We start from the raw sequence: 14269 nt of genomic DNA on the forward strand, positions 1-14269 counted from the left end.
AAAGGACATCCCTGAGGCTAAAAATAGTCACAATGTCACCCTCTAGCCCATAGTTTGCAATGTCTTTCCCAGTGGATCTCATCGCGTCTCCTTGAACTTCCCAGGTGTTATGCGGCGTGGAAGCCACTATCCCCACACTACAGATGAGGAAAAGCTCTGCCCGCAGTCGTCGCAGTAGCAGCTATGAGCCGCTAGCCAGAAAGCAGTCAACTGGCAGCAACACTCTTCCACAGACCCTTCAAGGGTCGCGCCCCTTTACACCACTGCAGCTGCGACCCCTGGCGCAATGCAGGCCGGGGATTGTAGTCCAGTGAGCCGCAGTTCCTATGGATTGGACTACAATGACCAGCATACCTCGCGCTTTTTTGCCCCCCTTCCCTCTTAGCGTCGGGCGCGGGGGAGGCTCGGCAGACCTGCTGACTGGGAACCGCTATGGCAGCGACTTTGGGCAGCGGGGAGCGCTGGACGGAAGGTACCAGGTCCTGGCCGGAGGGTGGGACAGGGCAGGGTCTCGGAGAAATCAGGGATGGGACTCCTGATGGCACCTGAAAGGGCCGAGATCCTGGGCCTGAGATGAAGGACAGAGGCCTATGAGAAGATGCTGGGCCTGAGTGGGGTTCCTGGTGAAGTAGGAGACTGTTCAGGACAGGGGACCGGGCTATGGAATCCAGAAGCGTTGGCTCAAGCTGAGGACCCGGCTCGGTACCCACAGTCACCTGTGACGACTTGTTGCCTCCGGCCCCCAGCCCCGCCCAGGGCCTGCAGCTATCTGGCCCCGCCCGCGCCAGGGTGGGCGGGGTAACGCGGTCTCCCGCAGCTTGCTTACCCGGTCCTTATCCTCGCCTCCAAACTGGGCTGCCTGACCCTAGACCTGGGTTTCGTCTTGTCATCCAGCACTGGGACGGATAGGCCAGCCCATTACATCCTACAGTCAGGAAAAGAGGACTGAACCAATGCCTAGTATGTATTCTGCATTATGGATTTGACAGACATGGTCACCTGAGCCCACAGAACTCTCAATCTAATGAGGGAGTTCGACAGGTAAACAGTCAATTAAAAAAGAAGGCCATAATGTCGTGGGCTACACAGAAAGGTCATAGGTTTGGGGGCGCATACTGTTAAGGCACTCTGGGTTTCAGAGGAGGCCTCATGAAGAAAGCATTACATATGATGGCATGAAGGATGTGCTGGAGCTAGCCAGACCTACTTAGAGAAAAGTTTTGCAGGCAGAAGGAACAGCATGTGCTAAGGCCCAGAGAAAACAAGGCATTGCTGATCTGAAGGGAGATTGTTGTGGTAGAAGGTAGAGTATAGAGGACCTTGTAGTGAGATTTGAAGCTAAAGAGACAGGCTGGGCCCATGAGAAGAGATCTGGACATGGAGCAATGGGTAGTCACTAAGATATTAAGCAGGATAAAAGGGTTTTTTGTCTTACCCAGATCCTCTAGACAGGACATGAGCATTCTGCCTCCTTGATCTATCTAGTCAAATGGCTTGTACGTATTAGTTCTATAACCATTTAAACATTGAACTCATCTCTACTTTAAATCTTAGTGGTGGAAAACATTGCAACAAAAAATAATATGTTAAGAACAATTCTCTTCTGACCATGAACCACAGAGAACTAGACTTCCCTGGTGCTGCCCTAAATCTAGGGTATTGGGCAGATGCCTCTGGAGTGCCTTTACTGGCCCTGAATCAAGATTATTTGCTGGTGATGCCTATAGGGATGATGGACATTTTAATGCTTCATGTTTCTGACATTAAAAGTTTTCCGTGATTGCTTCTATATTTTCTGTATTGTTTTCTCAAGGAAGATGTTTCTTCTGCTTTGTATGGATTTGGATCTGTAAAAGTCAGTATGACACCACTAACCTGGCCCTCAAACATTCACTGGCCTATATAGGCAGCCTCCCAGATAGCTAAGGCCAGTAGCAAAGTTGATTTGCAGGTCAGAGTGACCCCTCATGGAGGTACTGTTGTTTTGCAGCTTACATTGATGCAGTCAGAAGAAACAAATACCCAGAAGACAGACCTCCTGAAAGTCATGACCCCTGTGGTTGCTGTAACTGCATGAAGGGACAGAAGGAAAAGAAGTCTGAGAATGAATGGAGTCAGACCCGACAGGGTGAGGGGAACTCCACTTATACAGAGGAGCAACTGCTTGGAGTACAAAGGTGAGCCTGTGGTGGGATTAAATGAGTGATTTTATATAGAGTGCCTAGCGCAGATGACTGCTATTATAATTATTATCATTGAAGCACAATAACATCTTGGCCTCAGAGGCAAAATTAGGTGGAAGTGGAGTGTTAGGCTATAATCTGAAGTAACTTCTACTCTAAGAGAATCAGGGAAAACCAGGTTGACATAACAGACATCTGTACAACATCCTACTCAACAACAGCAGAATGTACAGTCTTCTCAAGTATACATGGAACATTATGCAGAGTAGACCATATGTTAGGCTACAAAACAAGCCTTAATAAATTTAAAAGGATTAAAATAAAACACTATATGTTCTTTGAAATTGACAACAGAAGGAAATTTGGGTAATTCACAAATGTGTAAAAGTTAAACAACATATTCCTAAATAACAAATAGGTCACAGAAGAAGTCATAAGGAAAATTAGAAAATACTTTGAGATGATTGAAAATGAAAACACAACACACCAAAACATATAGGATACAGGTAAAGCAATACTTAGAGGAAATTTACAGCTATAAATGTTTATTTTTCTAAAATCTCAAATCAATCAGTTCAGTTCAGTTTAGTCGCTCAGTCGTGTCCAACTCTGCAACCCTATGAATTGCAGCATGCCAGGCTCCCTGTCCATCACCAACTCCCGGAGTTCACTCAGACTCACATCCATCGAGTCAGTGATGCCATCCAGCCATCTCATCCTCTGTCATCCCCTTCTCCTCCTGCCCCAAATCCCTCCCAGCATTAGAGTCTTTTCTAATGAGTCAACTCTTCGCATGAGGTGGCCAAAGTGCTGGAGTTTCAGCTTTAGCATCATTCCTTCCAAAGAAATCCCAGGGCTGATCTCCTTCAGAATGGACTGGTTGGATCTCCTTGCAGTCCAAGGGACTCTCAAGAGTCTTCTCCAACACCACAGTTCAAAAGCATCAATTCTTTGGCAGTCAGCTTCCTTCACAGTCCAACTTTCACATCCACACATGACCACTGGAAAAACCATAGCCTTGACTAGACGTACCTTTGTAGGCAAAGTAATGTCTCTGCTTTTGAATATGCTATCTAGGTTGGTCATAACTTTTCTTCCAAGGAGTAAGCGTCTTTTAATTTCATGGCTGCAGTCACCATCTGCAGTGATTTTGGAGCCCAAAAAAATAAAGTCTGACACTGTTTCCCCATCTATTTGCCATGAAGTGATGGGACCAGAAGCCATGATCTTCATTTTCTGAATGCTGAGCTTTAAGCCAACTTTTTCACTCTCCTCTTTCACTTTCATCAAGAGGCTTTTTAGTTCCTCTTCACTTTCTGCCGTAAGGGTGGTGTCATCTGCATATCTGAGGTGATTGATATTTCTCCTGGCAATCTTGATTCCAGCTTGTGCTTCTTCCAGCCCAGCGTTTCTCATGATGTACTCTGCATGTAAGTGAAATAAGCAGGGTGACAATATACAGCCTTGACGTACTCCTTTTCCTATTTGGAACCAGTCTGTTCTTCCCTGTCCAGTTCTAACTGTTGCTTCCTGACCTGCATATAGGTTTCTCAAGAGGCAGGTCAGGTGGTCTGGTATTCCCATCTCTTTCAGAATTTTCCACAGTTCATTGTGATCCACATAGTCAAAGGCTTTGGCATAGTCAATAAAGCAGAAATAGTTGTTTTTCTGGAAATCTCTAGCTTTTTCGATGATCAATAAATCAATCAATAACCTAATCTAAAAAAGGAAGAACAAAATAAATTCAAACAAACAGAAGGAAATAATATAGAGTAAAAATAAATGAAATAGAGGATAGCAAAACAATAGAGATCAACAAAACCAAAAGTTGTTGGTTATCAACAAAACTGACAAACTTAGCTAGACTGACCAAGCCAAAAATGGGAGAAGACTCAGAGAAATAAAATCAGAAGTGAAATAGGGGATATCACTACCAGTCTTACAAAAGTAATGATTATGTAAGAGAATACTGTGAACAATTATATGCCAACAAATTAGAGAACATAAATGGATAAATTTAATTTCCCACAAATAAAAGTCCAGGCACCGATGACTTAACTGGTGAATTCTACCAGATGTCTGAAGAATTAACTAATCTTTCATTAACTATTATAGAAAATACCAAAGAAGGGAACACTTTCCAAGTCATTCTATGAGACCAGTATTACTCTATAACCAAAAGCAGATGAAAGCATCACAAGATGGGTACAGATTTCTGCAACATATAAAACATGTAAAAAGGATTATATATCTTGACCAAGTGAGATTTATCCTAGGAGTACAAGGTTGTTTAACACATGAAAATAAAATAATGTAATATACCATATTAATAGAATAAAAGACAAAAGTCATATGATCATTTCAATAGGTGTAGAAAAAGCATTTGAGAAAATCCAACACTCTCATGATAACAATATTCAGTACACTAGGAATAGAAAGGAACTTCCTCAACCAGATAAAGGTCATCTACAAAAACATCCACAGCTAACATCATACTTAATGATGAATAATTTGATGTTCTCCAAGATCAGAAACAGGACAGGAATAAGACAACTACATTCACTCTAGCTATTACTATTCAACATTGTGCTGAAGGTTCAAGCCAGGGCAATTAGGCAAGAAAAATAAGAAGCCAACCAGTTTGGAAAAAAGGAGTAAAACTGTTCACATATGTTATGATCTAGTATAGAAAATTTTAAGGAATATGCACACACAAACTATTAAAACTAATAAACGACTTCAGCAAAGATCAACATACAAAAATCATTATTTTTCTTTTTTCACTTAGTAAACATATATTTATAGATATACAATTTCAGAATTCTAATCAAGAAATATAGTGGATCCATGTTCTTATTGCACATGGCTCAGCCCATCTAGGGACATCTACTGAAACCAGAGGGTCATGGTGATGGGGGCAGAGCACCGGGGTCAGCACAGGCAGGTTGCTCTCATCCATATCCAATTCTGAGCATCTCTCTTGGCTAGCGTGGCCACTTCATCACAGGGCAGGACTTTATTTATAAAGCCATATTTGACATTTCTTAACCAAGCTTCCTTTCCCAGCAAGAATCCTATTTGTTGGGGAAATTTTAAAAGAGAGCCAAGAGAAGCTCTGGGAGGGTAGTGAGCCCCTCCTGGCTGGCAGCTTGGGGGTACTAAGGCTTTGGGGGATGGCTGGCTCAATGACACATCCACTGCCAGAGAAAAATTTGGGAAAAACAGTAATTGCAAAGGTTCAGTATAAACTGTGGAAATGAATAAAACCTCCCTCCCTTCCCCTGGCAGTAACTGCTATTTTGAGAAAAACTCTTTTGAAAGTGATGATAAGAAACTCTTGTGGTTCATCCTTTGTCCAACATGCAAGAGAAGGCCAGGTGGCGTCACGACCATGGAGGGTAGAAACAGAAGTGCCCATGGTCATGGACTTTCTTTAGGAGCCAGCTGCTGCCCCAGGGTCCTGGGCACCACCTGGTTGACTCTTCGAGGAAAAGCCTTCTGGAATCTTTGGTATATAACTTAGGAAAAACCAGTAGCAACAATGGGTCTATGCCCTTGGGCACCTATAAGGGAAAACTTGCATTATTATTATTATTTTTTCTATACATTATTTTTTATACATTATTTTTCTATACATTAGCAATGAACAATCTGAAAATGAAAACAACTTCATTTATAACAGCATCAAAAAGAATAAAATGCTTAGGAATAAATTTAACAAATATAAGATTGTACATTGAACACTATAAACTTCATTAAAAGAAATTAAAGAAACTCTAAATAAATGGGAAGTTTGCCTGTGTTTATGAATTGAAAGGCTTAATATTGGTTCAGTTCAGTCGCTCAGTCATGTTCAACTCTATGACCCCATGGACTGAAGCGTGCCAGGCTTCCCTGTCCATCACCAGCTCCTGGAGTTTGCTCAAACTCATGTCCATCGAGTCAGTGATGCCATCCAACCATCTCATCCTCTGTCTTCCTCTTTTCCTCCTGCCTTCAATCTTTCCCAGCATCAGGGTCTTCACATCTGGTGGCCAAAGTATTGGAGTTTCAGCTTCAGCATTAGTCCTTCAAATGAATATTCAGGACTGGTTTCCTTTGGGATTGACTGGTTTGATCTCCTTGCAGTCCAAGGGACTCTTGAGAGTCTTCTCCAATACCACAGTTCAAAAGCATCAATTCTTTGGCGGTCAGCTTTCTTTATGGTCCAACTCTCACATCATACATGACTTATGGAAAAAACATAGCTTTGACTATATGGACCTTTGTTGGTAAAGTAATGTCTCTGCTTTTTAATATGCTGTCTAGGTTGGTCATAGCTTTTCTTCCAAGGAGCAAGCATCTTATAATTTCATGGCTGCAGTCACCATCTGCAGTGATTTTGGAGCCCAAAAAGATAAATCTCTCTCTGTTTCCATTATTTCCCCATCTATTTGCCATGAAGTGATGGGACTGGATGCCATGATCTTAGTTTTCTGAATGTTGAGTTTTAAGCCACTTTTTCACTCTCCTCTTTCACTTTCATCAAGAGGCTCTTTAGTTCTTCACTTTATGCCTTAAGGATGGTGTCATCTGCATATCTGAGGTTATTGATATTTTTCCCAGCAATCTTAATATTGATAATACTCCTCAAATTGATCCACAGATTCAACACAAGCCCTATTAAATTCCCAGTTACCTTTTTTTTTGCAGAAATTGACAATCTGATCCTGAAATTCATATGAAAATGCAAAGGACCTAGAGTAACCAAGTGTTAGTCAGTCACTCAAGTCGTGTCCAACTCTTTGTGACCCCATGGACTGTAGCCCGCCAAGCTTCTCTGTCCAAGGGATTATCCAGGCAAGAATACTGGAGTGGGTAGCCATTCCCTTCTCCAGGGGATCTTCCCAACCCAGGGATTGAACCTGTGTCCCCTGCATTGTAAGCAGATTCTTTACCATCTGAGCCACCAGGGAAGCCAAAACAGTCTTGGGAAAACAGTGCAAAGTTGGAAGACTCATACTTCCCAATTTCAAAACCTACTACAAAGATTCAGAATGAAGATAGTGTGCACTAGCATAGGATAGACATTTAGATCAATGAAATAGAATTGACACTCCTGAGATAAACCCTTATATTTATGATTAATTGGTTTTTGACAAGATTGCCAAGACAATTTAATGGGGGAAAGATTAGTCTTCTTGTTGGGACAACTGGATATCCACATTGCAAAAAATGAACTTGTACTCCTTCCTCATACAAATAAAAAAATTAATTCTAAGACCTAAGACCTAAATATAAGAGCTAAAACTATAAAACTCTTAGAAGAAAACATAAATGTAAAGCTTTGTGACATTGAATTAGGGAGTGATTTTGTGTTGACAACCAAAATACACGTTATAAAAGAAGATATAGGCAAATTGGACTTCCATCAAAATTAAAAATTTTGTACTTCAAAAGATACCACCAAGAAGGTGAAAAATCAACCTACAAAACAGGAGAAAATATTTTCAAATTATATATCTGATAAGGGAGAGATGGAAAGAGAAAGAGAGAGGCAGGGGAGTATTTGCCATTGAATCAGGAATTGGAAACTAGGGTGGGGAATCCATAGTTTCAGGAATTGGAAACTAGGGTGGGGAATCCCCACAAGCAGCTATTGGGGAAGGACCCCGACTGATATTCCAGACCCTGCATTAATAGTCCTGACTGTGTTACTAACTTATTATGAACTCTTTAGCAACACTGTGAGCCTCTGCCTGCTCAGCTGAGTTGTGTGATAGAAAAAACTGGAGGTACTTTAAATGCCCATCAGTAGGGAATGTACATGCATGCATGCTCAGTCACTCAGTTGTGTCTGACTCTGCAATCCTGTGGATTGTTGCCCACCAGGCTCCTCAGTCCGTGGAGTTTTTCCAGGCAAGAACACTGGAGTAGGGTGCCATTTTCTCCTCAAGGAGATCTTCCTGACCCAGGGATCAAGCCCGTCTCCTGCATTGACAGGTGGATTCTTTACCACTGAACCACCTGGGAAGCCCATACATCCATAACAGTGTAAGAATATGCACCCTTTAGAAGAATGTGGTAGATTTTTTTAAAAGTATAGTTGATTTACAATGTTGTGTTAGTTTCTAGTGTAGAGCAAAGTATTCTGTTATGTGAAACTGAATATATATATATATATGTTCTTTTTCAGATTCTTTTCTATTATAGATTATTATAGAATATTGAGTACAGTTCCTTGTGCTATATATATATAGTACGACCTTACTGATTATTTTATATGAAGTAGTATGTATCTGTTAATCCCCAAGTCCCAATCTATCCCCCTCCTTCCCACTCCCCCAACCCTGCTTTCGCCTCATTTCAATTCAGTTCAGTACAGTCACTCAGTCGTGTCTGACTCTTTGCGACCTCATGGACTGCAGCACACCAGGCCTACCTATCCATCACCAACTCCTGGAGTTTACCTAAACTCCTGTCCATTGAGTCAGTGATGCCATCCAACCATCTCATCCTCTGTCATCCCCTTCTTCTCCCTCCTTCAGTCTTTCCCAGCATCAGGGTCTTTTCCAATGAGTCAGTTCTTCGCATCAGGTGGCCAAAGTATTGGAGTTTCAGCTTCAATGTCAATCTTTCCAATGAACACTCAGGACTGATCTCCTTAAGGATGGACTGGTTGGATCTCCTTGCAGTCCAAGAGACTCTCAAAAGTCTCCTCCAACACCACAATTCAGAAGCATCAATTCTTTGGCACTTGGCTTTCCTTAGAGTCCAACTCTCACATCCATACATGACTACTGGAAAAACCATAGCCTTGACTAGACAGACCTTGATGATGCTGTGAAAGTGCTGCACTCAATATGCCAGCAAATTTGGAAAACTCAGCAGTGGCCACAGGACTGGAAAAGGTCAGTTTTCATTCCTACCCCAAGAAAGGCAATGCCAAAGAGTGCTCAAACTACCGCACAATTGGCACAAATCTCACACGCTAGTAAAGTAATACTCAAAATTCTCCAAGCCAGGTTTCAACAATACGTGAACCATGCACTTCCAGATGTTCAAGCTGGTTTTAGAAAAGGCAGAGGAACCAGAGATCAAATTGCCAACATCCGCTGGATCATGGAAAAAGCAAGAGAGTTCCAGAAAAACATCTATTTCTGCTTTACTGACTACGCTAAAGCCTTTGACTGTGTGGATCACAACGAACTGTGGAAAATTCTGAGAGAGATGGGAATACCAACCACCTGACCTGCCTCTTGAGAAACCTGTATGCAGGTCAGGAAGCAACAGTTAGAACTGGACATGGAACAACAGACTGGTTCCAAATAGGAAAAGGAGTACGTCAAGGCTATATATTGTCACCCTGCTTATTTAAGTTATATGCAGAGTACATCATGAGAAACGCTGGGCTGGATGAAGCACAAGCTGGAATCAAGATTGCCGGGAGAAATATCAATAACCTCAAATATGCAGATGACACCACCCTTAGGCAGAAAGTGAAGAACTAAAGAGCCTCTTAATGAGAGTGAGAGAGGAGAGTGAAAATGTTGGCTTAAAGCTCAACATTCAGAAAACGAAGATCATGGCATCTGGTCCCATCACTTCATGGGAAATAGATGGGGAAACAGTGGAAACAGTGTCAGACTTTATTTTTGGGGGCGCCAAAATCACTGCAGATGGTGACTGCAGCCATGAAACTAAAAGATGCCTACTTCTTGGAAGTTATGGCCAGCCTAGACAGCTTTCCCCTCTGGTAACCATAAATTTGTTTTTTGTGTCAGTGAGTCTTTATCTGTTTTGTAAATCAGCTCATTTGTGTCATCTTTTTATAGTCCACATACAAGTAATATCATATGATATTTGTCTTTGTCTGACTTACCTCACCTAGTATGATAATCTCTGGATCCATCCTTGTTGCTACAAATGGCATTTCATTATTTTTTATGACTGAGTAATATTCCACTATATATATATGTACACCACATCTTTTCTGTCCATTCATCTGGCTATTGTAAAGAGTGCTGCTGTGAACACTGGAATGCATCTATCTTTTCAGATTAGAGTTTTCAGCTTTTCTGGATATATGTCCAGCATCATATGTTCTATTTTTAGATTTTTTAAGGAACCACCATACTGTACTCCATAGTAGCTGCACCAATTTATATTCCTCCGAAGAATGTAGGAGGGTTTCGTTTTTTCCACACCCACTCAAGCATTCGTATTTTGTAGACTTGATGATCGCCATTCTGACCAATGTAAGGTGATAGATACCTCATTGTAGTTTTGATTCACATTTCTCTAGTAATTAGCAATGTTGAGATCTTTTTGTGTGCCTGTTGGCCATCTGTAGAATGTGGTAGATTTTCAACAATAGCCAATATTTACATCATGTCAGATGCTATCACGCATTTTAATGAATACTTAATTTAATTATAACAGCTCTGTGAAATATAGGTATAATTATTAGCCCATTTCGAAAGATAACACAATTCACAGAGTTAAGTCTACAGCAAAGTCCTATGCCACCCAAGGGATTTTGACTCCAGAGTTCATGTTGTAGTCCATCCATTCTCAAAGATGTGGTTTGGGAATCCCAAGACCATTTTGGAGAGGGGTCTGCAAGTATTAAACTCAGATGCCAACCAAGGCATTTTGACTCCAGAGTTCATACTGTAGTCCATCCATTCTCAAAGGTGTGGTTTGAGAATCCCAAGACCATTTTGGAAAGGGGTCTGCAAGTTTTAAACTATCTTTGTGAACTTCCCTAGAGGTCCAGTTGTTAAGATTCTTTGCTTCCACTGCAGGGGGTGCAGGTTTGACCACTGATCAGGAAAGTTCCATGTGCCGCTTGGTGCAGCGCCCCCCCCCCAAAAAAAAACACAATATCTTCATAATAATACAAACACATATTTGCCTTTTTCACTTGAGAGGCTATATAATATCCAATTATACCTTTTTATAAGAGTATAAAAGACTTTTTATATCAAAAAGTTCAGAACTGCTGCTCTTGTGGTGTAAACTATTATCCCTGTACTTCTCATCTCTGTAAGTTACTGGTCAATCCCCAAGATAAAGTGTTGTTTAAAAAAAGGGTGATTATAATATGCTTACATTTAGGTATTAATAAGAAAAAAAAGTAAAAAAAAAAAAATAGGACCGTTTCTATACATGTGCTGTCTCTGTACATGGGAATCAGAAAACTTTTTTTTTGGCTGTGCTATGCATCTTCTAGGATCTCAGTTCCCTGGCCAGGGATTGAACCTGGGTTATGGCAGTGAAAGCTCAGAATCCTAACTACTAGGCCACCAAGGAAATCCCCACGAAAAACTTCTAACCGTGGTTATTCTTAGCATAGGAGATTGGGGGACAGAAAATGGGGAAGCAGGAAGTTGTTTCACTGTATATAGTTTAGTATTTGGGGTATTTTTCTTCTACCATCATTTCAGTTCAGTTGCTCAGTCATGTCCAACTCTTTGCAACCCCATGTCCAACTCTTTGGAACCCCATGCCAGGCTTCCCTGTCCATCACCAACTCCCAGAGTTTGCTCAAACTCATGTCCATCAAGTTGGTGATGCCATCCAACCATCTCATCCTCTGTCGTCCCCTTCTCCTTATGCCTTCCATCTTTCCCAGCATCTGGGTCTTTTCCAGTGAGTCTGTTCTTCACATCAGGTGGCCAAATTATTGGAGTTTCAGCTTCAGCATCACTCCTTCCAATGAATATTCAGGACTGATTTCCTTTAGAATTGACTGGTTTGATCTCCTTGCAGTCCAAGGGACTCTCTAGAGTCTTCTCCAACACCACAGTTCAAAAGCATCAATTCTTCGGCACTCGGCTTTCTTTATAGTCCAACTCTTACATCCATATGACTCCTTGAAAAACCATAGCTTTGACTAGACAGACCTTTGTTGGCAAAGTAATGTTTCTGCTTTTTAAAAAAATTTTTTATTGAAGGATAATTGCTTTACAGAATTTTGTTGTTTCTGCTCTTTAATATGCTGTCTAGGTTGGTCGTAGCTTTTCTTCCAAGGAGCAAACATCTTTTAATTTCATGGCTGCAGTCACCATCTGCAGTGAATTTGGAGCCCCCAAAAATAAAGTCTCACTATTTCCATTGTTTCCCCATCTATTTGCCATGAAGTGATGGGACTGGATCCCATGATCTTAGTTTCCTGAATGTTGATTTTTAAGCCAACTTTTTCGCTCTTCTCTTTTACTTTCATCAATAGGCTCTTTAGTTCTTCTTCACTTTCTGCCATGAGGGTTGTTGATATTTCTCCGGGCAAGCTTGATTCCAGCTTGTGCCTCATCCAGCCTGGTATTTTGCATGATACATTCTGCATATAAGTTAAATAAACAGGGTGACAATATACAACCTTGACGTACTCTTTTCCCAATTTGGAACTAGTCTGTTGCTCCATGTCCGCTTCTAACTGTTGCTTCTTGACCTGCGTACAGATTTCTCAGGAGGTAGGTAAGGTGCCTTTATAACCTTTTAAAACAAAGTTTAAAAAGATAGCCATAAAAAGAGATACATTAAAAAAAATGGTTAGGGTATTTCTTCTGCCTTTGCTGTCCTGTGGTTCAACTTTGAGGACCTTAGATTGGGCCTTAATATAAGGATCAGTATACTTGTTCTACTCACTTACAGGGATATAGAAAGATAAAATACTAGATGTAAAAATACTTTGAAAGGAACTAAGCTGTCACTGGGAGGAGGACATTGTTAGTGAACTAAATAATTCATTAATGTGTTCACCAGTTTTCTCTCTTTCTTTCTGCTTTGGGTCTCACAGATTGGATATTGATTTACTATTTTGCAGTTAATTGTACAAAAGGGACCTTTGTAGACATACTCAAAAAATGTTTCTGATTTGTGTTTTTAGGATCAAGAAATGCAGAAATTACTATGAAATTCTGGGAGTTTCACGAGATGCTAGTGATGAAGAGCTTAAGAAAGCTTACAGAAAACTTGCCCTGAAATTTCATCCTGACAAGAACTGTGCTCCTGGAGCAACAGATGCTTTCAAAGGTCTGATCCTAAACTAATGCTTAATTATGCCCTCCTTGTGATGTTTGGTCACAGCAAGTTGTTTCCAGCCTCCCTTGTAATTGTTTTCTAAGGCTACTAGCAGGGTCTTGTTTTTTCCTGCCACACCTCTTAGATAGTGATTATTAGCATAGCTCTCTCCTTAATTTCTTACCTTAATTTCTTTTGGGAAAAAAACAAAAAGGTTTCTCTGTAATACCTTACAGAACCTTTTATTCTTTGATTCAGCAAATATTTACTGAAGATCTATGTGTCAGGTGCCAGGGTAAGTAAAACTGATATGATTCCTCTTGTGGAACTTAAAGGTTGATAGCCACTTGCAGGCAGGGCCTAGATAGCATTTCAAAACTTCTTTGACCATGAAACTCTTTGTTCATGAAACCTGCATTATAAACATGTAGTTAGTATAAAAAGGCTTTATGAGACTTTGTAAAGAGCAAAAACATAGTTATAGATCAAAGCTTTTTCCATTGATTTCTGTGATACTTTCAGAAACATATTCTCAAAAAATATTTTGGATCCAATACATAAATAAAAATTTTACTAAAGAGCTTCACCCTGAGGCATGTCATTGATTCAGGAAAGGATTATCAGTGGATGCTAAAACCATTGGGTAATAGGTTGTTGTTGAATAGAATATTCACATCATGTCAAAGTATCACCCCACATAATACTTACTGATTTTGTTGTTATTTAGTTGCTAAATCATGCCTGACTCTTTTGTGACCCCATGGACTGTAGCCCGCCAGGCTCCTCTGTCTGTGGGATTTCCCAGGCAAGAATACTGGAGTGGGTTGCCATTTCCTTCTCCAAGGAATCTTCCCAACCCAGGGATAACCCCAGTCTGCTACATTGGCAGGTAGATTCTTTACCACTGAGCCACTTGGGAAGCCCAGATTGCACAGGAAATTTTTCTAAGTAATGGAGATAGCTAGCTGTTACTACTTTAAGCAAGTGATCTAATTTATCATCACCATTACTAGAACAATTTAACATTACATGTTGTAATACTATGTGGTATTCTTGCGAGAATGTTTAACCTCTATCTAATA

The 14269-nt window shown here is 40.8% G+C and overlaps 1 protein-coding gene across 2 annotated transcripts in view; it reads left to right on the top strand.

Annotated features, from left to right (window-relative positions):
* Window positions 341-14269, top strand: part of DNAJC18 (DnaJ heat shock protein family (Hsp40) member C18) — a 28906-nt gene continuing 14977 nt past the window's right edge. Inside the window, exons 1-3 of one of the 2 annotated variants that reach the window (XM_018050306.1) lie at window positions 341-472; window positions 1991-2177; window positions 13054-13199. In XM_018050306.1, the coding sequence (XP_017905795.1) occupies window positions 433-472; window positions 1991-2177; window positions 13054-13199 (373 nt within the window). In that variant the 5' untranslated portion in view covers window positions 341-432. The remainder of the gene's footprint in view (window positions 473-1990; window positions 2178-13053; window positions 13200-14269) is intronic. The other variant, XM_005683019.3, reaches the window with a different exon arrangement.

This window comes from Capra hircus, chromosome 7 (assembly GCF_001704415.2).
Source record: "Capra hircus breed San Clemente chromosome 7, ASM170441v1, whole genome shotgun sequence".
NCBI classification, from domain to species: domain Eukaryota; kingdom Metazoa; phylum Chordata; class Mammalia; order Artiodactyla; family Bovidae; genus Capra; species Capra hircus.